This window comes from Spea bombifrons, chromosome 10 (genome assembly GCF_027358695.1).
Source record: "Spea bombifrons isolate aSpeBom1 chromosome 10, aSpeBom1.2.pri, whole genome shotgun sequence".
In the NCBI taxonomy this organism is placed as follows: domain Eukaryota; kingdom Metazoa; phylum Chordata; class Amphibia; order Anura; family Pelobatidae; genus Spea; species Spea bombifrons.
This window is the reverse complement of record NC_071096.1, coordinates 9202507-9225087: the sequence shown is the minus strand read 5'-3', so window position 1 is coordinate 9225087 and position 22581 is coordinate 9202507. Positions and strand designations below refer to the sequence as shown.

At 40.0% G+C, this 22581-nt stretch overlaps 2 protein-coding genes across 2 annotated transcripts in view; one reads left to right on the top strand and one right to left on the bottom strand.

The window, feature by feature from the left end:
• LOC128467598 (doublecortin domain-containing protein 1-like) overlaps positions 1-5202 on the bottom strand; it is a 91476-nt gene extending 86274 nt beyond the window's left edge. Inside the window, exons 1-2 of the mRNA XM_053449271.1 lie at positions 5149-5202; positions 4537-4616 (exon numbers count right to left, since the gene is read on the bottom strand). Of these exons, the coding sequence (XP_053305246.1) occupies positions 4537-4616; positions 5149-5202 (134 nt within the window). The remainder of the gene's footprint in view (positions 1-4536; positions 4617-5148) is intronic.
• DNAJC24 (DnaJ heat shock protein family (Hsp40) member C24) lies at positions 4677-22409 on the top strand. Its single transcript, XM_053449326.1, has 5 exons — positions 4677-4758; positions 6571-6701; positions 14786-14924; positions 20642-20710; positions 22244-22409. Exons 2-5 carry the CDS (start codon positions 6594-6596, stop codon positions 22369-22371), a joined length of 444 nt encoding a protein of 147 aa, XP_053305301.1. The 5' UTR covers positions 4677-4758; positions 6571-6593; the 3' UTR covers positions 22372-22409.
• The last annotated feature ends 172 nt before the right edge of the window (positions 22410-22581 follow it).

Here is a 22581-nt window from a genome sequence, read left to right as displayed (position 1 = left end):
CACAGATCGGGACAAAGGCTCAGATCCGGACTATAAAAGAAAAGATTCAGCATAAGAAATACGATCCTGAAACGGAGAGCAATGACATCGCCTTGCTTAAGCTGAACAAGCCCATCGTATTTGATGAATACACTCAGCCAGCGTGTCTCCCTCCCAAAAAAGCCATTCTGAGTAAAATGGACGACTGCTTCATCGCAGGCTGGGGTGTCCTCGAAGAAGAATGTAAGTACAACTTTATCTGCAGATTTTGTTTATATGCTTTCTCCTTGTCCCAGAGCTGTGTATCTTCCCTGTGGCCCTTTTCCATGGACTGGGCCCTTAGCACCACCTTTCCAGATGTTGGTGTCCTCATTGTAAGGGTGGTGGGAGAAGCATGGGGTTGGACGGGGTAGGGGGCCCTGTCTTTGGGTTTGTAATGGGCCCCAGGCCCTGCTTTTGATGACTCTTTTCCTCTTCAGCCACCGAATCATCGGACGTCCTCCAGGAGGCTCCTGTGAATCTGATTCCAGTGAAACGCTGCAACCGCCAGACCTGGTATAACGGAGATCTGGGCCATCTCCTTACGGGAGTGAAACATGTCAGCAATGTTTAGATTTGATTGTGTAGATTAGTAAACCATATTATTTACTCTATCTTAATCGGCATATTGTATTAAAAAGGATGAGTGGCACTAAATTGTGGCTTCAGGTGTATCATGACTTTTTAAATGTACTGATATAATCCCAATACCATTACATAAGATTCTATCTCATACATCTGCAGAGCTCTGATGTCCTCTTTATCCAGAATGCACGGATGGTGAGGAGTTAAGATTCTATCCATTCCCAGGTACTCGTGGATACCTGGGATCTCCTGGGCTCCGGCTACCCGGAGCCTTCCCTTATGAGACGCTGCCAGGACTGCCCACTGACGTCAGAGGGAAGTCCCGTGATGTCAGAGGGAGGTCCTGCTGACGTCGGGGCGTTCCCTCTGATGGCAGCGGGAAAACCCCCATTTAAAGGAAAAATGGGCGGGGAGCGGGGTGTGTCAAGAAAAGGCTCCCGCGACCCGGAGGATTCGGGTCTTGAACCAGAGAAGCAGTGCTTCACCCGGCAATCTCCGGGTCAAACCCAGAGAGTTCCCAGGTATGATAATGTGGTATTCTGTTATCGTAAAGGAACAATTTAATATAGTTTTACAAAGAATGATTTATAGCTATTTGGATGGTAAATAGTGTCGCTCAGATAGGCGTGTATAAGGGGCGAGGCGTGTGGGCACAAGAGCTCAACCACGCGATACAATACATGGGGCTGGTGACCAAATATTTCCAGGGCTGCTTTTCATTCCCACTCCGGCCCGGCCTACCACTACTTCATCTTTCTAGAGTCAGTCAGGTGACATGTTACTCTTCAGACAGTCCATAGTGAAGGTCTGGTTACATCATTTACTTAATCTATGCTCATTGAGATACAGTTCTGTTGATGGTCAGCCTAAAACATTTATACTTTCACTTATTGAGTAGAACACCCCAGTCCTCCGGATTTGGTCTTGTTTGAGAAAACCTTTTTCTTTCTAACTGGTTCACCTCTAATATAGAACATAACATATAAATAAATAATTATTATTATACCATTAAGGATATATGGAGTTGGTAAATAGGTAGACGGGCAATTTGTGTACCAACTGCAATGGCTGAACAAGAAAGAGACATGAAGAGGCATCACCCAAACTTACAAGTGAGGGGTCACTACAAATTCACATTATTTCCCAAAAACACAAATTAGTGCTTTGGCACAACACATCTTCACAGATTACCATTTCTGAATTCAAGTCCTCAAAAAAGAACCACTTTTCCATACATCAATATACAAAATATACCCAACAAAATACTATATCATTTCACTCCTACTCAGCTCTTTATTTTCACAATACCGTATTTGCTCGATTATAAGACGAGGTTTTTTTCAGAGCAAATGCTCTGAAAAATACCCCTCGTCTTATAATCGGGGTCGTCTTCTAATCAGACCTCAAATAGAGGTCTGATTAGGAGACTAAGATCCAGATCCCCCGCACCGCTGCAGGGGACCTGGATCCTCCTGTCGTCGCCCCCCCCCCCCCCACACACACACTTACCGGTGCTTCCGGAGGTGAAGTTGGCAGCGGGGGTTTGTATGCGTCCGTCGCAAATACCTTCCCCGACTGTCAGAGTTCCAGAGTTCCTGATCTCTGACAGCCGGGGAAGGTATTTGCGACGGACGCATACAAACCCCCGCTGCCAACTCCACCTCCTTCCGGCTGCCGCGGAATGAGACGTCAACCCGCTGCCCCGGCAATACAGCAGGAAATTGGAAGCACCGGTAAGTAAGTAAGTGTGTGTGTGTGTGTGTGTGTGTGTGTAGGGCATTTCTGGAATGCCTTACACCCCTATATGCCACTCTGGCACTTAGGGGGTTAAAAGGCATATTATGGGGCAGAGTGGCATATAGGGAGGTATAAGGCATTTCAGGAGGCAGAGTGGCGTTAAGGGGGCATTTAATAGTGCACTCTGCCTCCTGAAATGCCTTATACCTCCCTATATGCCACTCTGCCCCATAATATGCCTTTTAACCCCCTAAATGCCAGAGTGGCATATAGGGGTATAAGGCATTTCTGGAGGCAGAGTGCTCTATATAATGCCTTTTAACTCCCTTAATGCCACTCTGCCTCCTGGAATGCCTTATACCTCCCTATATGCCACTCTGCCCCATAATATGCATTTTAACCCCCTAAATGCCAGAATGGGATATAGGGGTATAAGGCATTTCTGGAGGCAAAGTGGCACATAGGGGGTCAAAAGGCATACCATGGGGCACAGTGGCATATAGAGGGTTAAAAGGCATATCATGGGCCACAGTGCCATATTGGTGTGGCAAGCCTGGGGGCAGATGTGCGTAACTGGGGGACAGGTTGGAAAATACAAGAAATAAAAACAAAAACAAAATATTTTTCTCAATCATAGCTTTTATTAAAAAAAATAGTTTACATGAATTAACATTTACTAGTAAAACTTTTTTCCTTTAGGGTCGTCTTATATTCAGGCTTTTTCTTTTTTTCCTAAGTTAATATTCAGATTTTGGGGGGTCGTCTTATAATCAGGGTCGTCTTATAATCGAGCAAATACGGTAATTAGCTTTATAGCAACAATATACAGTATTCCAAAAAATAAGTATGACGTTTTAATTTTGATGATATAAGACTGTGAACTATAGGATACCTCCCTAGTGTCTCTCTTTAGGAGGGACAGTCCCTCATCGGGCCCCAGAGTGTATCACAGAGCAAAACAGCCCTAAAAGCTATGATACTGTGTTTATAAACAGCACAAAATGGGCTCGAAAAGCAAAAATGAATAAATAAAATACACTGCTCTTCTTCTTGATGCCTTAGTTACATAAACAATTAAGGGAGTAATAATAATAATAATAATAATAATAATAATTAACACTTAAGGACTATAGGGGCTGATGAGATTGCACTGCAATGCACATAATAACACAGCTCATCTGTGAACATCATCATTGCATCTGATGTATATTATTATTATTATTATTGTTGTTGTTATTATTTTATTATTATTATTTACATATGCAACGCTTCCATACATACAATGTATTTAACATACGTTGTTAAGAAAAATGATTCTGTTGGATCGTAGATCATAATAATTCCATCCATATCTAAAGAGACTCTTTAATAACCGTCTTTGTGTAATCACAGAAAATAATTTCCATTATATGTAACATTATTATTATTATTATTACCGTAAATGTCATGGTTGTATAAACTTAAATCACAATTCAAACTAGTATCCCAATATCTGCCGATATCTATAAATAGTATGATTAACATGGAAACAATAGTATTCGTTAGTAATAGACCCATTCAGCCCATCTACATCTGCATGTGTAACGAAACCATAATCAGTCCTCGGTTTTGTCTTAGATTGGTGAACCATATGCCTACCACATGCATGTTAAAAATTACTGCAGCGTATTAACCACTACCACTTCTGCTGAGAGACTGTTCCACTTGTCCACCACACTACTAGTAAGGTAAAACTTCCTTACGTTACATCTAAGACACTGACCTTCTACTTTTAGATTATGACATTTTACGCTAACCTATATCCTCCGAAATAAACCCCGCTCCTGTACTGTGTGTCCATTAATATACATTACATTAGAATTATGTATATACAGAGAGTAACCAGGAATTATCTAATCCTCTCCAACTAGTCCAAATGGAGAATTAACCATTAAAAGGAAAAAACACGGAGAAACAAGGGAGAAAAACTTCTTTTTAATGCACAGTGGCTTCAAACTGGAATATAATGACGTCAAAACTGCACAACAAATTAGTAGTAAAACTTTAACAATGACGTTCAATACGCACACATTTATATATAATATTTCTACCACGATTTGCTCGCCATTACATGTAAATAAGCTACGTGTGAAATCACGTTTCTTTCCGTTAACTGTTAATAAAAATATCGTCAATAAATGAATGAAAGTAACTCACTTTTCAGAAGACGATTCCGGCTTTTCGGGCCTCAGGATCCATTGGTTTCCATGGTGACAGCGTCCATCTCTAAGCCGAACCTATCAACATTGTGAAAAGCAGTGTCAGTAAAGTTGGGACGGTTTGAATTGAGCAAGTGCTGATCCGCAGAGCATGCTGGGATGTGTGGTTCTCTTGCGGCTGCTCATGAGGCGGAAGTCCCGGTGTAGTGTGTGCCGTACGGTGGGTTGGTAGGGAACGGGATTTTGTGGGGTTATTCTAGGTTAAGCGACGTGCCCGTGTGTTTAATTACAGGAAGCGGACTTGGGTCCTGCTCTGTGTGTTATTTATTGTTGCTACCTGGGCCTATACTGTAGTTAACCCCTCAGCTGAGGAATAATGCTATATAACGAAACATCCCATTCTTATAAAGTAGGCATTACAGTTACCTGAAATTTCTAGGTTTACTGTAATAAATCTGTGTATATATATATATATGTGTGTGTGTGTGTTTGTCTAATGCTATAGTTACTTTGCTACTGCTCTATGCTGGATGTTGTTGTTATTTATTATTATTATTGATGATAATAATAAATAATATATAGCACAAACAATTTCTGCAGCACTTCTTACAGATACGAACTGATACATCATTGGAAGTTTACAATCTAGAGGATATAGACTCATGATGACACGCAGGGATTAGCTGACATTATCATGCCCTTACTGGTCTTGAAACATGGTCAAAGCTTGTGATGTTTCTTGAAGTTTTGTACCTATAGAGTGCATGATTTTGGTTTTTGTTGTGTCATGTGCTATTAGATATTTAATTATAAGGCAATTATTAAATTGTGTGTGTGAAATATATATATATATATATATATCACACACACACACACGATGACTTGGAAAATAATTTTGGACAGTTTAATATTATTTTGATAGATTATCGGCACACAAAAGCTGGGCAGTCTTCTCCTGTATGTCAGGGCGGTTTTTTTTTTTATATTATTGTTAATTATGTATATTGTCAGTTTTAATGTGATTGGAATCTGCCGGAGCTCTAAAAGTAACATAGTGGAAAACGGTATTGAATGATCACCTAACTTCACGTGCCATCTATATCATTCAGTATACAAAACATATATTTTCTTCTGATATTCAGGCCAGGAAATCGAGCTAAATAAAAATATTAATTTAAAACTTAAAAAAAAAAAGTAGCGGTTTATTTTTTTTAATAATGTTTTAGCTTTTTGCAATAATAATAATAACAATCATTAGGATGCCTGAAATTTGCGTTAAATCTATTATTTTTAAATTAGTTCAGTTACAAATGTCCACCATCCGGCTGTGAAGTGTTCTTCTCATTTCTCTAAATCCTGTAAACACAATAAGAAATATTTGGAGATTTAAGCCAAAAAATAATTTGGACACAGCGAAAGAAGAGCCGTGGTTCCTCCGCTATTTGCTGATGCCTGTATCTGTGCCTAACAATTGTCTCTCCTGATGGTAGAGCGTTCTGCTGGTTTCACGGGAAGGACCAGGCGTGATCACTAACAATAAATAAACCCCGGGTATCAGACAGCTGTCGGGAAGTAACAGAGTAGTGTTTTTAAAGGCCCATAAACTATTGAAATAACTAATTTTCTTTTAGAAGCTAAAATTACTTTTATCTCGCCTTGGAATTCTCAATAAATGAGGTTCAACTGCTGAGATACATCTTGTTTTCAGCTGTCTGATTGACATCTGATGGGCTGCTCACCAAGAACGGGCATCGACTAAGTAACATTTTCTGTCTGGTCCCGCGGTGGGAGATGCTCGTTTTGAAGCGGGTGGTGGGGATCTAGTTAAGAGTGCGCTTGGGGAAAATTGTGTTGCTCGCTGTAAGAGATGTGAGTGATCACCTGTCACCAGATCCCGTCTGCAAGCAGCCAGCGCCAGTTATCAATATGCACCTTTCTATATCGTCTTCATCAAGCCCAGTGGGGCTAGGTAATAACCAAGGGTGTTTAGTGAATAAAAATAATGAAATATGTTTTAATATTTAATTTGTAGGTTCCTCAACATGTAAAATATATATGATGGCTTCTAAATCTCTTCACAAGGACTGGTATGCTGTACTTGGCGCTAATCCCAGTGACAGCCAGGCCGAGCTGAAACAGAAGTATCAGAAGCTTGCTTTATTAGTGAGTATGACTTAACCTTCAGTGTTTTATAGACGTTAAAGCATTGTCTAGTGCAAAAAATACATACAAATGGGCAATATGCAGAAGAGTTGAACATTTCAGCTCCCTGGTAATCACTATACATAATTGGTGCCCTCTGCAGGAAGGGCTGAGCTGGCCCTGTGTAATGTATAGCTAAATCAATCAGAGAAACCTTCTACATTACCAATACCAGAGTTCGACAAACCAAGGGTGCCTAGTTGCAATCGCGAAAAAGAAACCATGTCCTGGTGCCCAGGGTTTTGCAATCATGAATCTGGTGTTGCGAGTGCCATGTGGGCACCCACCTGGGTGATAAAAGGCATGCCACGTGACCCTGATGGGTGCCTCACATCACTTCTCTGAGCACCCGCAGAAAAGCATTGTGTGTCGAACTCTCAGTGGCAGAAGATGGGCAGTGTTGTGGCAGGTGAGAGGGGAAGATGTGTATGTGTACTACAGTGTCAGAGTCAGTGTGTGTGTGTGTGTATATATGGTGTTTTGAGCATAAGATGTCAGCATGTGTCTGTTACTGTATAGTGTTTAGCAAGGATCGACAAACCAGGTTGGGTAATATATGACAATAAAACCATAATTAGGCAAGAATAAAACTAACTTTTGGGTGGCTTCTGGATCCAAACCAGATTTGTTGACCCCCGACCAATGTATTACGTTGCATTTTTGTAGAAGAACCACACTGGGGTATGGCCTGATGTATAGTGATATCAGGGAGTTGAAATATGAAGAAAACTGAAAAATTCTTCAGGTCAAATAGTCTTGGCCTGAAAAGGTTAAGTAGCTTGCGAGATGAGACTTCCTTGAAAATGAGCATCCATAGTCCCTTAAATATAGGAGATATCGTTCTAATACCAAGGCCTTCCATGGCTTATTATGGAACAAGCCACATGGCCCCATGAGGTCTGAATTAGAGTCTTTTAGGAATTCTAATCCAGACTATGTAAACCGACACTTAACATTAATGATGGCAACCTCTTTAGAACAGCACAGGCCTCGCTTACTGGTCTGCGGAATGATCTTGTCTGACATACCAGTAAATCCATCAAGTCTTCAATGGTGTTCTGGCAAAGTTGAACAGATACACTGTATGCCTATCTAACATTTGACATGTGTGGAAAATCAGTGAAGAATGGCTTGACTCCAGGATGCCGAATGTGGATATGCAAATCAAGTTTTATGTTTTATCTCCCACTGATAATTAGATGAGAACCCAGCCACCGCCTGATTCCTGTCAAATTCCACCTCCAAGATTTTATTTGATTGGTGTTGGCATGTTATCCACAACTCTGAGACCGTGCCAGACACTCCAAAATACTTGTGATTAAAATTAAACAAGTTTTTCACCCCACTATTAAGACCCTTCCCGCCGTAACAAAGGGAGAGGGTAACACTTTGGTGTTTAATACACAGTTTATTATATAAGTTTCTTCACCTTGACGTTCCTCATTGCATCACCCTACCGATAATGACATGTGGCCACTCGTTGGATCATCCAGGTGCAGACAGCTGGCACTTCCACTCCATGGGTCCAACGAGAAAAGATTTAGAAGCTCCAGCCTCCATCTTTTAGAAGAGTTTCTCACCCCTGATCCTCAATGTCCACCAACAGCGTCCATGGTCAGGACATCCAATCAAATTCCTACGTTTCATGCTTCTAAATGTGTATTCCTTAGAGTTCTGGTATAACGCTCAAAGTAAATGAATGATAATAAATATTACTTCTCTATTTCTCCTTAATACCCAAAGCTCATGATTCATTTTGCAGCTAAATTACCGGATGAAAATAGCACCGCGTGATTGGGTAGAGTCCATTCCCTATCATCATTGTTGGTCATCTGGCCAACAAAAATCACAATCGCCCCTGTTTAACCTGATGGTTTTATGTTGTGAATAGTCCCTTTAAAACGTGCTGCTGAAAGTTATCAGTCCTAGAAATGACCCGAGTTTTGACGAAGCTGTGCTGTAAACAGTCTTCGGTGAGCCTCTGTTTAGGCTAAGAAGAGGAGATATAAATTAGATGTAAATAGGGGTGGGTGGCGATGGCGTTTGGCCAAGTATCTATGGAAATGAAGCGCTTGTGTTGTTATAAAAAGGATATGAATTTACATCATTGTAGCAATGAATGCGCAGACAATTGTTGCTGAGACAATAAAACTATGAAACTAATTCAATCCCATTGTCCGACGCCATCACTATGAATTTTTGTTCGCCCGTTTTATATTTGCTTGAATTTTTGGGTCAGTGCCGATTAGACTCGGAATTGGCTTGCAGCTGTTGTGTATATGGAAATTGCTGTTTACAGGGACGAGACCTCAAAATATATGGAAAAATGCCTTTGTTTCCTTTTTTTTTTGCTGATATTTTAACATTCTTATTTTTTTGCAAATGCAGAGACGTAATTATGCCAAAAATAATAGTCGTGCTTTTGTGTTAGAAATGTGCCAAATGCCTACTGAATATATATATAAACTGCCACACGCTTTTATATGGACAATGGTTATGATGGCATGGCCCTTAAATATTGGCATTGGGAGCAGGGAATAATTAAGATGGACAGGCCCCTAAACATTCACATTGAAGGCGTAGAATAATTCTGATGGCATGGCCCCTAAACATTCACATTGAAGGCATGGAATAATTATGATGGCATGGCCCCTAAACATTTATATTGGGGGCAGAGAATAATTCTGATGGCATGGCCCCTAAACATTCACATTGGAGGCGTAGAATAATTCTGATGGCATGGCCCCTAAACATTTATATTGGGGGCAGAGAATAATTATGATGGCATGGCCCCTTAACATTCATATTGGGGGCAGAGAATAATTATGATGGCATGGCCCCTAAACATTTATATTGGAGGCAGAGAATAATTATGATGGCATGGCCCCTTAACATTCATATTGGGGGCAGAGAATAATTATGATGGCATGGCCCCTAAACATTTATATTGGAGGCAGAGAATAATTATGATGGCATGGCCCCTAAACATTCACATTGGGGCAGTGAATAATTAAGATGGCATGGCCCCTAAACATTCACATTGGAGGCATAGAATAATTCTGATGGCATGGCCCCTAAACATTCACATAGACATTTTGAACTGTTTTGGAGTCTCACTGGGAGGAAGGCGCTATATAAATACTAGGTGTTAGGTGTTGTCTTAGAAAAGGGGGCAATTCCCTACTAGTCCGAGCTGATACTTGCCGCCTCTGGGTAGTGATTGGCTTCTTTGGTCAGCTTCTTGGCCTGTGCCAGAAACTATCTTTGACCTCGTAAGGTCTGTTGCAGCTTTGTGAAGCTGGTACTATGTAGCGGAAACAGCAGCGTGGGAATTCCTGACTGATCATGAAGAGTTTAGACTTTAGCGGACGACAGAGATTTCTTGAACATGTTATTGATGATTGTATTGATAATTTAATATTAACATCATTTGGCTAAACTCAGTATGTGAATGTTGGGGGGGTGGGAAATAAATCGCATACCTGTGTCTCGTATGTATAACAGCATGTCTGGTATCTATCACAGGTGAGCAGTCTGTGGCCACGCCCAGTCCCCTCCCATTGGGTGCTAAATATAACTATTCACGTGAAACTGACGTCTTTGTGATAGAATGCTGAATAGGAGCAGTGATTTGTCTAATTATTGACATTTACTTACTTCATTTTTTATTACTTGGTTCCATCTCAAATTGATGTGAATAATTCTAAGCTCTGTCCACGTATTCTTTCACATATTATTTCACATATTTCCCTTTATCTGATGTGTGTAGTAATGCTGAAGTAGACAATGTTTTGTAGAATTTAGGGGCAAGGCCGTTTTTTGGCACTGAGAATAAAGATGCTATTCCTGAAAACTTTGATCGTCTTCTCTAGTATATTGAGGAAATTAAGCTTAGAAGAGTGGCCGTTTTGTTATTCTTATTAATACGGAATCCTTTTCAGTTTTATGAAATCAACCTATCGGTGCCTGCTTTTGTGTCACATGACTGGCATAAAATAAGTGAATGAAACGTTTACATGATTAAATATCCCTGGAAAAGGTTTGGACAATAATGCAATGAATAATGTTTCTAATGCTGCGTTTCGAGTCGGCTGATGGAACAGCACCTTTAACCAGTCGTTATCCGCTCATCTGCCTTTTGTGTTAGGACTACATCAATTTAATACATGTGTGTTTTTTTTTTTTTTAATCGCTTGCATACATATTTTGTTTTAACTTGCTACAATTTGTATTCGTGTCATAAGAAAGATGAGGAGAAAGCCATAATGTTTACACACACAGCGTGTTCTTTTTAAAAGTAACAAAAAGGCTAAGTTATTAATCAGGTCTTTGGAAGTCCCAGGGCCCCCGGAGAACAATATGAGGCAACTTTGAGTCCTTTGACAGCCAAACTAGACAGATTTTTTTTGTTGTAAAATTGACTAATTGAGCTTGTCAATCGTTGGTCAGTAGCGCTGACACGGAACGGTCACAATACATGGACGGCTCTCCGACAGTATCCCGGGCTATCTTGTGACATGCATTAGGTGGCAGTAGCGTGTTGTACTTTGCCGTCTCCCCGCAAGTTTGTATTTTCTTCTGAAGCCACGCAGTAACATGCTATGTTACACAAACACGTTGGAGCACTCTCAGCCGCATCCATAATTTATCCCACGTATTCCTCGGCGTTCCCTACTTCCCTGATCTGCACCGGGAGCTTATAGTTCGTAGGAATTTGTTTGTCTCCTTTGACTCTGACTCAATTATTTCCAATACAGCGAAAAAAACAATCCCGCGTTGGGTGTTTGTAGGCGCCGCCTGATCTAAGTTGACTTTCCACTGGCCTGAGGCTCAAATGCTAAGCATCTTCTTTAACTTGTAAATGCGGATTCCACCTCGAAGGTTCTGGAGAAGGTGACGGTGTACTGTTAATTGCGCTTGTCGCTCACCGGGTTAATTTCTTTCGCTATTAGACAAAAGATAATTAGAAAGCCGCAACCATTCTCTTTTCTGCGAAAACAGGGGGCAATATAATAATTTGTACATTAATTGTATTTTGGCTTGCAGGCTGGTGCTAGACGAATCGTGGCAGCCGGTGCTGAACTCCAGTTATCGTGCTTTTAAGTGTTGGGAGAAAAGTGAAGATGTGGAGTTTCATTGAACAAACGTTCCATTGTGTTCTTTTGTGAACAGTTACCGTTAAAGTTACAGCAAGACTGTGTGGAGGGGTAAATACAGTGTCTATAAAACGAAGACGTGTCTGCTTAATTACACATGTAACCGATTAACACAGATACGTCAACTGAGAGACGGGATCTCTTACTGACGAGATCCACTGAATGGACTCGCCACACACATCAGATGAATTGCAGTTGGGTGGAAGGACACATAATGACCACAACATGGAAATAACGTTCCTTCAAGAAAACTTTTTACGTAGTTTCGAGTGGGACAGTATTACCCACGCGTAGACGCAGCAAATCCACATCGTCGCTATTATAGGATAACTGGGAACTCGGCTTGGATTGGGGGGGTGAAAACCCCCAGAAACATGACGGAGCCGTGACCCTCAAAAATGCTTCTACTGGCACCTAACTGGAGTAGTTTAAATGCAATTACATGGAGCTGACTTCTCCCTAAGAAAAAGGTTGATTCCTAGTTCCAGTTAGGGGGTTAACTAGTATGACCGTTATTTAAATTGTGCCTAGAATATTGTTGTAAACAATATAAAAAGGGTATGAATTTGTTTTGGACGTCACCTTTCCATTGCGTTCTTTTTATGCATCCATAAGGAGCTGATTAATTGTTATGCTGGGTTTTGTTACACGACAGTTACCCAGATATTAAGATATTACAAAATAAATAATGTTGACTCTTTTCTATAGAATGATGACTTATACCAATACATTTTACTAACTAACCAGATTATATTGATTGGATGTATTTGCTTGTCGATTTAAAGATGTTTAAATGGATGCAGCTGATATACTAAATAACATATTTTCCTTTAAATGCACAAATATTCAATCCTAACATTCATTTCTGTTACTTGAATTCAGATAAGCGGGAAGTATGTGTATCGGGTATTGTTAACACAAGCAATTCTCCACATTGTCGGGCTCGTTAACCCTCTGTGTTTGTGAATAAGATCCACATCCCTGGAATCTGGATAAAATATAGATTGTAGCAACAATATTTTTTTTTCTCTCAACAACAAAAAAAAAAATATATATATATATATATATATATATATATATATATATTTTTGTCTACATATAGATTCATATTTTTGGTAAATTTGCTTGTATCTTGTTTTCTAACCCTAAATAATGAGCTTTTTTTCTTTCTTTTTAAGTCGCAGTATCCCATTTGTAGTACTATTGGGAGTAAGTGCTTTGGTACCGTTAGCTAGGCAGAAAGCTCAATTAATATACAAAAAGCATGAAAGCGTTGACAGAACATGCTCCCCAATTAGTGAGCTGATGAACCTTGCCGTCCACAAAGGAAAACCCCATAGCTCCGGGCTAGCCGCGTCCACAAAACCTCTTTACATAACAGTACGATGCTAACATTAAGTCAGACTAGTGCGTCTCTTGATATATTGGTGCTGTTGGGTGCCTGTAGTGCAACAAGTCATGGGTCCTTCAAACCTGTTGTGATGAATTAGGAGTGCTTATGTATACTGAAGAGACGCGGGGCTGTTTTTGGGAGCCCTGGGGCTATTATTTGATCAGCAGCTCCCTTCTGTAGCGTTCCTGAACGGTTTAACAAGGTGTTTAAAGAGGGCATTTGCTCAGGGGTATTGAGCCCTCTTCTGCCAAGTTCTTTCCCATGGACCATCGGGATTTCCAAAATTGTTAAAATATAATTTTCTTTTATTTTCACCGTGAGTGTGTCGGCAAAGAGTGTTTTATATTAAAAAAAATTATTTTCTTGCACTCCATAGTATCCTATGATATTTTATTTTTTTATTTCCTCTGAGGTTTTGATTACATGAAAACCACACAGAAGCCTTTAAGAAGCTTTTTTATGTTTTATTTTCTATGGCAATAAAACCGTCAACTCCTGCTTTTTGTATCAGGAATGTTTCTAATGCTACAAAATTTGTCATAAAAGTGTTAATTTCAGCAGAGCACGTGGAACAGCACCTCCCATTAACATAACTTAATAATTATTAATGGTGTTACTAACATTATAAAGATAGAAGATTGAATGACATAAAGAGGTGGTAATGTACAACTAAGAGAGGTTTGTTCCGTGCAGATAACACATGTGACGTTAGTACAGACCACTTATTAAAAACAACTGAATATGAATGAGCCGTTTAAAAACCGGTAACTCATGTATGTTCACGGATGATTGTAAAAAAGCATTGCTGTTCTACATACTCGATGAACAAACCAGTTCCATCTTCTGTGTGGGTAATCACATGCTTTTGTTTTCTTAGTATCTAAACTTTGGGGTTATAAATGCTCTGCATCAAGGGTATAGCCAACATCGGGTTGCTGTTCAGTTGCGGATAAAACCAGTTCACCCCCGCATATTAACTATCCAGCGCTATTAGTTTCCATTGCTTTGACCAACTCACCGAACCGCTGAATGCAGCGTCGATGGTTGGCCGTTATCTCCTCTAAGGTCATGGGACCCGTGGAAAGTACCCTTTGCGGCCTACTTTATGCCATAGGTTTACAATAATTACCTTCACATAGAAATGTGAAAGAATTTCACACATGAAATTTTCATTCTTATTCGTATTTATTGCTATTGTAAAATCTCAACCGGTAAAATGGCTCTAGAAAGGTAATCTGCCGCAGAATACTGAGATGAAACTTGATTTTATTTTTATTTTGGACACATGGATGGAGCAATCATTTGTTACTATGTATGAAGAGAGTGTCCTAGATTAATTTAGAGACATGGAGGACATGGATCTTCTGGCCATGCAGCAGCAACAACCAACCTCCATGAAGTCAACTAACAATTATACTTTATTATTTGCCCGCGTTGTTATTGTATTTGTATCTATTATATATTTCTTTCTCTGAATGTCCTTTTGCTTCCTGCAGTACCACCCGGATAAACAGAGCAGGAACACAACAGGAAAACAAGTAGAGGATGGAGCCCAGAGATTCATCGACATTAATCAGGCGTGGAAAATCCTCGGGAATGAAGAAACAAAAAAAGAATATGACGTGCTGTTGCGTGGTAGGTCTTCACGGGAGACTCTTTCATTCCAGGCTATACATGAATTCCTATCAGCCATTTCTATTGTGTGCTTGAGTGTCTTAGCAACATGAATTATGGAAGACGCTCGATTTAGGACTGTTTGTTGTTAAGGTTAATGTTTGTGGCCAGTTATAGTCTTCTTCGTACGATTCTACATGTTAACTTGTTTCGTACTACAGCGATGCGACCCTCCTAGCATTTGTGAGGTTCGACTGAAGTATCCCTGATTTGTTCCAAATCATATTTTAAGAAGTTTATGGAGATGCACGTGTGTGGGAATTACCAACCGTGGACATCTTAGCCCTTATACCTGACCTCCTTATAGATCGTATAGATTCTTCTATAAACCATAGAACGTTTGTGTAGTGTATGTGCCGGATTGCCTTGGTTCCAATGTGTTCACGATTCGAAAAGGGGGGGGGTGAACCTGTTTTAACAGAAGAGGCATATGAATTTCTGTGGTTCTGCTGGAATCCACATAAAACAGTAAACAAATTCTGTAGTCTAGTTCCCTATGGAATAGCATCTGATGTTCCCCATCAAGCTCCATGTGTAACATACATTGCATGTGTACGTTGGGCAGTGGAAAATGAGTTTGATACCAAATATATATATAAATCTGCAGATCTCATTGGCACACATTTTTGTGCCGCATGTATCTGGGAGAATAGCTTCTTAAATCAGCGACAGGCTGTTGTGAGCAAGAAAGGGGGAATGTAGGTCAGATCTGTCACACACGGGCTCCTGTTACATGATGTGATAGCCTGTCTTTCTGCTTCGGCTCGGGGGCAGGAGTCCCTCAGCCTTCCATTAGAACCTTTAATAAATGTACACCCACCCTCCTCGCTAATGGGAGGGGTAGTCAATAATAGTGGATTGCCTATGGGGAAAACACTCAGTGGCACATTGCAGTAACACACTCTGGCTTATCTTTCATACACAGCCACATCAGTCTTCAGTACATCTGCTAAAAGCAAACTGCCTCGGCTGCGTTGTTTGATTTCTTAACTCATACCTACCTTTTCGATCCCCGCTCGACAATGTTATGGCCGAACGTTATGGGACGCGTGCGCTTTGTCAGCAGAGCTAGATAAGTAGACATTGTATTGAAGGCACAGATACTCAGAAATAACCAAAGAAACTCGGGTACCCCACAAGCATTTGACTCGTGTCACTGCTGAAGCTCCAGGTAACGGTCTGGATCAGAAGGGACTTCCTTATGGACCACTGAATTTACCATGATACGCAAGACATACAACCTTATGAATAATACAAAAAAATAACTGATCAAATAATAATTGCTATTAGCAAATAACTCTGATGTCATCGCCCTTTTTAGAATGTTAAATTTAGACTGTGGATGTTCCATAGAGAGTTGTCTCGTATTGAGCCTGGACACTCATCGTTATTTCATGTTATTACCCTGAAAGAATCCCTTTAGATCTCTCTGAGCTGTAGGGCTTGAAGAGCCTGCAAGCTTTTTATTTGATCCTATTTTTCAGTCAAGCAGTAGGGTCCTTTCACTCACTCCTCCCGGGGCTGGTGCGTTGGGTTGTTTGGTTTATAAGGTAGACTTACAGTGCTTTGAGTATTTTTTATAAGAAGGCACTAGCCCTAAAATTCTAGGTGTTAGAGGTTATTAATATACCACCAATGGACTCTTCCCAGCTACAGAAAACAGAAGGTACTTTTCTGGGTGGACAAGTAAAAAGTGTATGCGGCATTCTTTAATTCATTAATTGCACTCTTTGTACAATTAACTCCCGTACTTCTTTTGTGTTAAACTAAAAACCCGACATAAGACTCATCCAAAAGGACCAGGGTCCCAACATCCCTTCTGAACTTTATTTTCCCCATCGCTAGCGCCATCTTTTACGTATTACCAGTAGCAGTAATGCCATAGCCATTGTTATAAATAAATGATTCTTTATACGCGTATAGCTAAAATAAACCAGAGAATAAAAGTATGAAGAGTCTCTAATTACAAGTTACTGTTTCTGAAATGGGAATCAGATGGTTCAACTCATAGGAAAAGGTTGAATGAATCTGATGTGATATTTTGATGTTTCTCAATGCAGGTGTAGGTGACTGGCAGACATTATTACCCCCAGGTGGCATTGACCAATTACCCTAATTTTGAAGAAAAAGAAACAGTTTAGTTTCAGTAGCTATTTCGGAGTCGAGAAAGAATGTTTTCCAATTTTTAAGGCATAACCGGAAATTGCTTCAATGTTTTTTTTTTGTCTTCTGCTAGATGAACACGAGGATTTAAATTTTGATCAACTTGTCTTTTTTCAACCTAAATTACTGTTACTTCAGGGAAAATGCCTCTTTAAAAGTCTTTGGGCTAGTCTCCTCATTCTCGGGTATAGAGCATCTGTTTGGCAGTAAGTATATTGGGTCTATTGGGTGACTTATTTAGAGATGTTGCTGACCTATGCCGATCGCTGGGGTGCCATACTTGCTTACGTGTAGAATGTTGCCTGGTGTATGAGGGCAAACTGTGTATCTAGGACTTATGGCTTCTGTTATGATCTTTAGGCCAGGTAGCTAGGATAGTAACTGGTTCCTGATCATGTTGGATAAAAAGCCTTTGTATAAGGATGGTGATCCAAGAGAGGGAATTGCAAATAGGCCAAAGGGGAACGCACATGTGTCATTGAGCTAGTTTTAAATAAACACCCGTAAATGAAGAGCCTTGCTTTCTGTGGCGGTTGGCAAAGCGCTGCCGTTGTGACAGTATATTCCTCTTCGTGATATTGACCTGTGATAGCAAGCATGGGATGATCATAAGGATAAAAAGATACTGGAATACTAAAAAGCCCACGGTTAATGTTTGATTTGTAGAATGTTTCATGTGAAATTGTATCAGAGAAGATGTTCCTCAAGACTGTAAGCTTGCAAGCCGGGCTCTCTCCACCTAATGTATCGGTTTGCCTTAGTCTGTCAATTCTCGTCTTGTCAGACCCCTTGAATATTTGGATTGTATTAAACGCTGCGTAGATTGTTGGTGTTTTATAAATAGATAATAATAATGTTTCTCATCCAAGGTGCCCACATGGTGTCTTATAAACAAGGGTGCCCAGTCCGTAACTTTGGAATTCCCTTGGACTGAATAGCCCCATCATACATCAAGGAATTACAATAAAACACCCCCCCTCCCCCATCATCTTGCACTTTCTATCTATGAAATGTATATATTTTTTTTTTAGATTTTCTAAAGAAAGGTTTATAATTATGTTTCACCTTTCATTTGTGAAATTAGTCAGATGTTACAGTCCTTCAGGAGCTACTATAACAAGGGGTGTAAGAACCAGTTCCATTTTTTTGTAACTATGCGCTACATATTTAATGTACTGTAGGTGTTTAAGATCTATTAAGAATGGCTTTATTGATCCTGTCATTTTTTAAGCTCGCTGATCTGCCTTAATTACATTAATCAGATTTGCACAAGATACCGAGTTCCCTGGAGATCCATAGTTTAGACCTACGGTAAAACGTGAGAATGCATTAAAAAGGATATAAAATAATGTACCCATTCTACGCGGCATAATATGTTGTTAATTAATGAATCGCATGGAAAAAAAATGGTCTTTTTTTTTTTTTAAGTGTTAATTACATTTTTTACCAGTACTTAAGGGCAGTTAAATAAGGTGTTTCATTTGCCCGTGGTGATTATTCATAGTGAAGCACCCATTATTTGACTTGTTACGGCCACTAAATTTGTCGATCGCTTCGAGAATAATTTTTGAACGCACGGAATTGTACAGAAAATGAAAATATAACATTCCACCGAGAATATCTTAATTTCCCTTAATTTCCCTTCGACATGAATGAAAGGGACAGTCTTATTGTCCCCGACACCTTTACTATAGAAGAATGCATATTAACGTACTCTGTAAGTCTAAAAAGACCCCTGCATGCACGCAGACCCCAATGCATCTCCTGCGGAACCCCCGCCCCCCGTGCTTTAGCATAAAAATGTAAAGGGACCACTCGCCTATCAAGTGCATATGATGGCCGGAGTGTCCCTTTAAGGAAAGATTCATAGCCACCCATCATAGGACGTTAGTTTCCCACCATACCCACTGGTCATTTATACTAAGGTCTACATGTTTACTTATTTCTGCATCCTGTATGTGAATTTAACCATTTAAACCCCAATTTTTCACATAATTGCTCTTCATAGTTTAGCTCATAGTTTAGAGAATGCTCTTGGGTTTTTATATCTTGTTTTATCTCACACCTGTGTATGATGAACCTCATCTGCCAGACTCCGATACAGGTGTTGGGAAGCACTCCATAAAAAAATCAGCTTTAAAATAACTAGACTGACACTAATCTGGGTAATGGCTAAAAGCAAGAAAACGGCCCATCTGTAATTCCTAAACAATGATCACGTATGGGTCTTTGTTTCGAAACTTTGATGTTATAATAAAACTGCTTTTAGTTAAATATTTATGACCTAATTGGTGCAGATAGGCCTAAAATGACTTAAGCAGATCTGTTGACGATCACAACTGTCCTACTTAATAGAATATGATATTTCATAGAGTTCGCCTCCTCTGTTCAGTTTTGCGCTACTTTGTAGGAAAATTCACTTGACTCGCTGCCTAGTAATACAATTTCTAAGGCAAGATGGTGACTGTGCTATAATTGCTGGGTGGCCGACAGATCTAGAAGTCAGGGGACCTCTTTCTTCTCACGACAAGGAAAATAATTGGTGCACAAAAAAACATTTTAAACAACGTTTTCCAACCATGGTTAGTGTGGAAAAAACCAACAGGTAACCTTCCAGCTGTTGATGAACATTGACTTATGTGACGTCCACAGTATTTGGCAAGCTGGAGGTCTTTAGAGTGATTGTTTAAAGCCAAATAGTGAGCTGCCTGTTGGTTAACCTGATCCTTAGCTTGATTTTCCAATATTTAATATGTTTGCTAATAGTATGTTCTTTAAAAGTAGTCAACTTTTGATTAAAATTATCAACATCGTGTCTTCGGCCAGTCCGCCGACAATGCCCAAGATGTTAGAAAAACCTCAGCTTGCTTATTTATAGCTAAAACTTTAATATTGTTTGTATTTTGTTTTGAATGTGGTCTCATCTCACTTGCGCAGCAGTATTAATATGTACTGGAAGCCCTGTAGATCAAGGCTTATACTACAGTATACGTCTCCTTTTATATTCAATACAAATATATATACGACAAATTCCCTTTTTTAATGTGAGCAGATTTACTCGGTAAAAAAAAAATGTACTTCCTAAATCAAAACACAAAAGGGTTTTATTCATGAATGGGAATTTTGGAGCACGGTAAGGCATTATATGATGTGTCCTGCTGCTTTAATTGGTGCTCCCACAATCTTACTTTGTCTTCAGATTAGGAATTCATTCACTGGATGCAGATGGTGCACCAGTGTGAAAACTTAATTTCAACCCTGGGAATGTAAAGTTACTGTTAAAAAGATATGTTTGAAGGAATAAAATTAGATGCAATGTAATTGTGTCGTTAAAGAATAGTTTGGGCCTGTCAAAGCATAAACTAAAAAAAAAGAAAGGAAAAGGGAAACGGTTCTTAACTATCTTAAGACGTAGAAACCGCTTAATGGTTAGAATTCAGCGACAATTTAAACATTGAAAGTTTTATTTGTATAAAATGTGAAATTCTACTTTTTTTTTTGTTTGGTTCTATTAGAATCCGAGCTAACCCAGATGTGGCCTGTAGACGCTCAGATTCACCTGGAGGAGATGTCATGGAGCATCGGTAGGTATGCAAATTCTTACACACCTGAAAAGAAAGGCCGTCGGTGTAACCATGACAATTAAACAATTGACAGTAACTTTAACATGGTACCACATATTGGGACGGAAGGAGAAGAGCGTCCTACTCTTGCCAGCGTACAATCTATTGGGTGGTTGCAGAAGGACAGTAGGTTAAACATATGGAGGAGAAGAGTCAGAGGTTATTATATAAATTGGCTAGACATTTCTACTGTTTCTGTGAGAGCCTCCCGGACCCTTCCTAGTAATTGCATTGAAGTGATAAGTGAGGATTGCTTGGCAGTGAACACGTCATTGGTATATTCCCACAACGGTTCTACCACTGGCATAACTGCAGGGGTGACGGCTACGACGGGGCCCGTGCCTCTAGGGGGCCCTGTGCGACCCCCTTCTTCCTGTCTTTTCATACCAGTTCAAAATTGCTTGGAAAGGGCCCTTCCGACTGGGACCAACCAATCCATATCGGAAGAGCACTTTCTAAACTGTGTTGAACTGGCAAGGGGGGACCGGAGCGTATCGGGATTGTTACGACGCGTGACCCTGCGAGTCTGCCCACACCGTGTGAGAGTAACCGGAGAGAGCTGCTGGAGCGGTGAGGGGTAAGCGGGAGCGGGCAGGAGGTGGGATGTATGTATATGTTTTTGTATTTATGTATGTGAGCATTGATGTGCAATGCGTGTGTGCGTCTGTCAGACTGTACATTGACTACCAGATGTTCTTCCAGAAGTGTACGTGGGTGTGAGACGTGCCCCACATTTCCCAGTTTTCAGTATTTACTTAATATAAGCATTAGTGGCATTAGTTAATTGGATGTCTGTCACGTGAGGTGGCAGAAGTAGAGTCTATTTTCAAAGTACCACATTAGGGAACCGAAAAGCAACAGAACCTCGGACTCCCCGTTCACGTCAGTTAGCAGATTTTATATTAACCCACCAAGAGAACAAGACAGGTTTATGTTCATTGATGCCTCTACCTTCTAAACAAAGTATTCATTTGAATCGTGAATCTGGCTCTTTGCACTGATCGAGTTCCAGATTGGGGTTGGGGGTAATTTCTGCATAACATCTGTTCCATATGTGCTCATTCATTTCTATACATTTCTTCTTGTGCTTCCACCCTAGTGCAGTCGATGTTTTTGATATAGCTGAAGGCCGGAGAGAGCAGTGTTTGTTTATTTACCACATTGTGTTTTATCACCTGCACTTGTATTTTCACACCTCACGCTGTTGGATCCATCGATGCGTTCAGTCTTGTCATGGTAAAAGGTGCAGTACGGAAGGATCCGTTGAATTGAGCAGGAATTGGTGTGAAAAATAAAAATGTGGGAAATTATTGTGGAAATGACAAAACCAAAATGGTTGATGGCTTATATCGGAGTATAATATAATATATATATATTTGGGATTCCCTAAAAACCCTAATGATGTTTCCCGTCTGTCACCTTCTCTCTGATGCTCTGCTTTAAAATCTCACACATAGATCCGAGACAATAATGTTTGGTTTGTTTTGTTTCCAGATGAAGAGAATTATTCTTTCCCATGCCGATGCGGAGGCCGATACATACTCGCTGAAAGTGATCTGGACCAAACTATCTTGGTTAATTGTGACTCCTGTTCATTGATTACAGAAATCTTAAAAGGATGATGAGGACGTTATCAATATGTAAATAAATTATAACTTAATGGTTTTGGTTTTTTTTAACTTGTGTTGTGAGAGTCTTTTTTTTCTGCCCAGAAAGAGATTGTTTGGTGTTATAAAGGTCAGGGAGGTCAACGTCTTTGGTGTTGTCTGTGGTCTGTGGGCTGGGGCTTTTTTTTCTAAGCAAGGCTCTGTAGTATTCCCAATGGGAACATT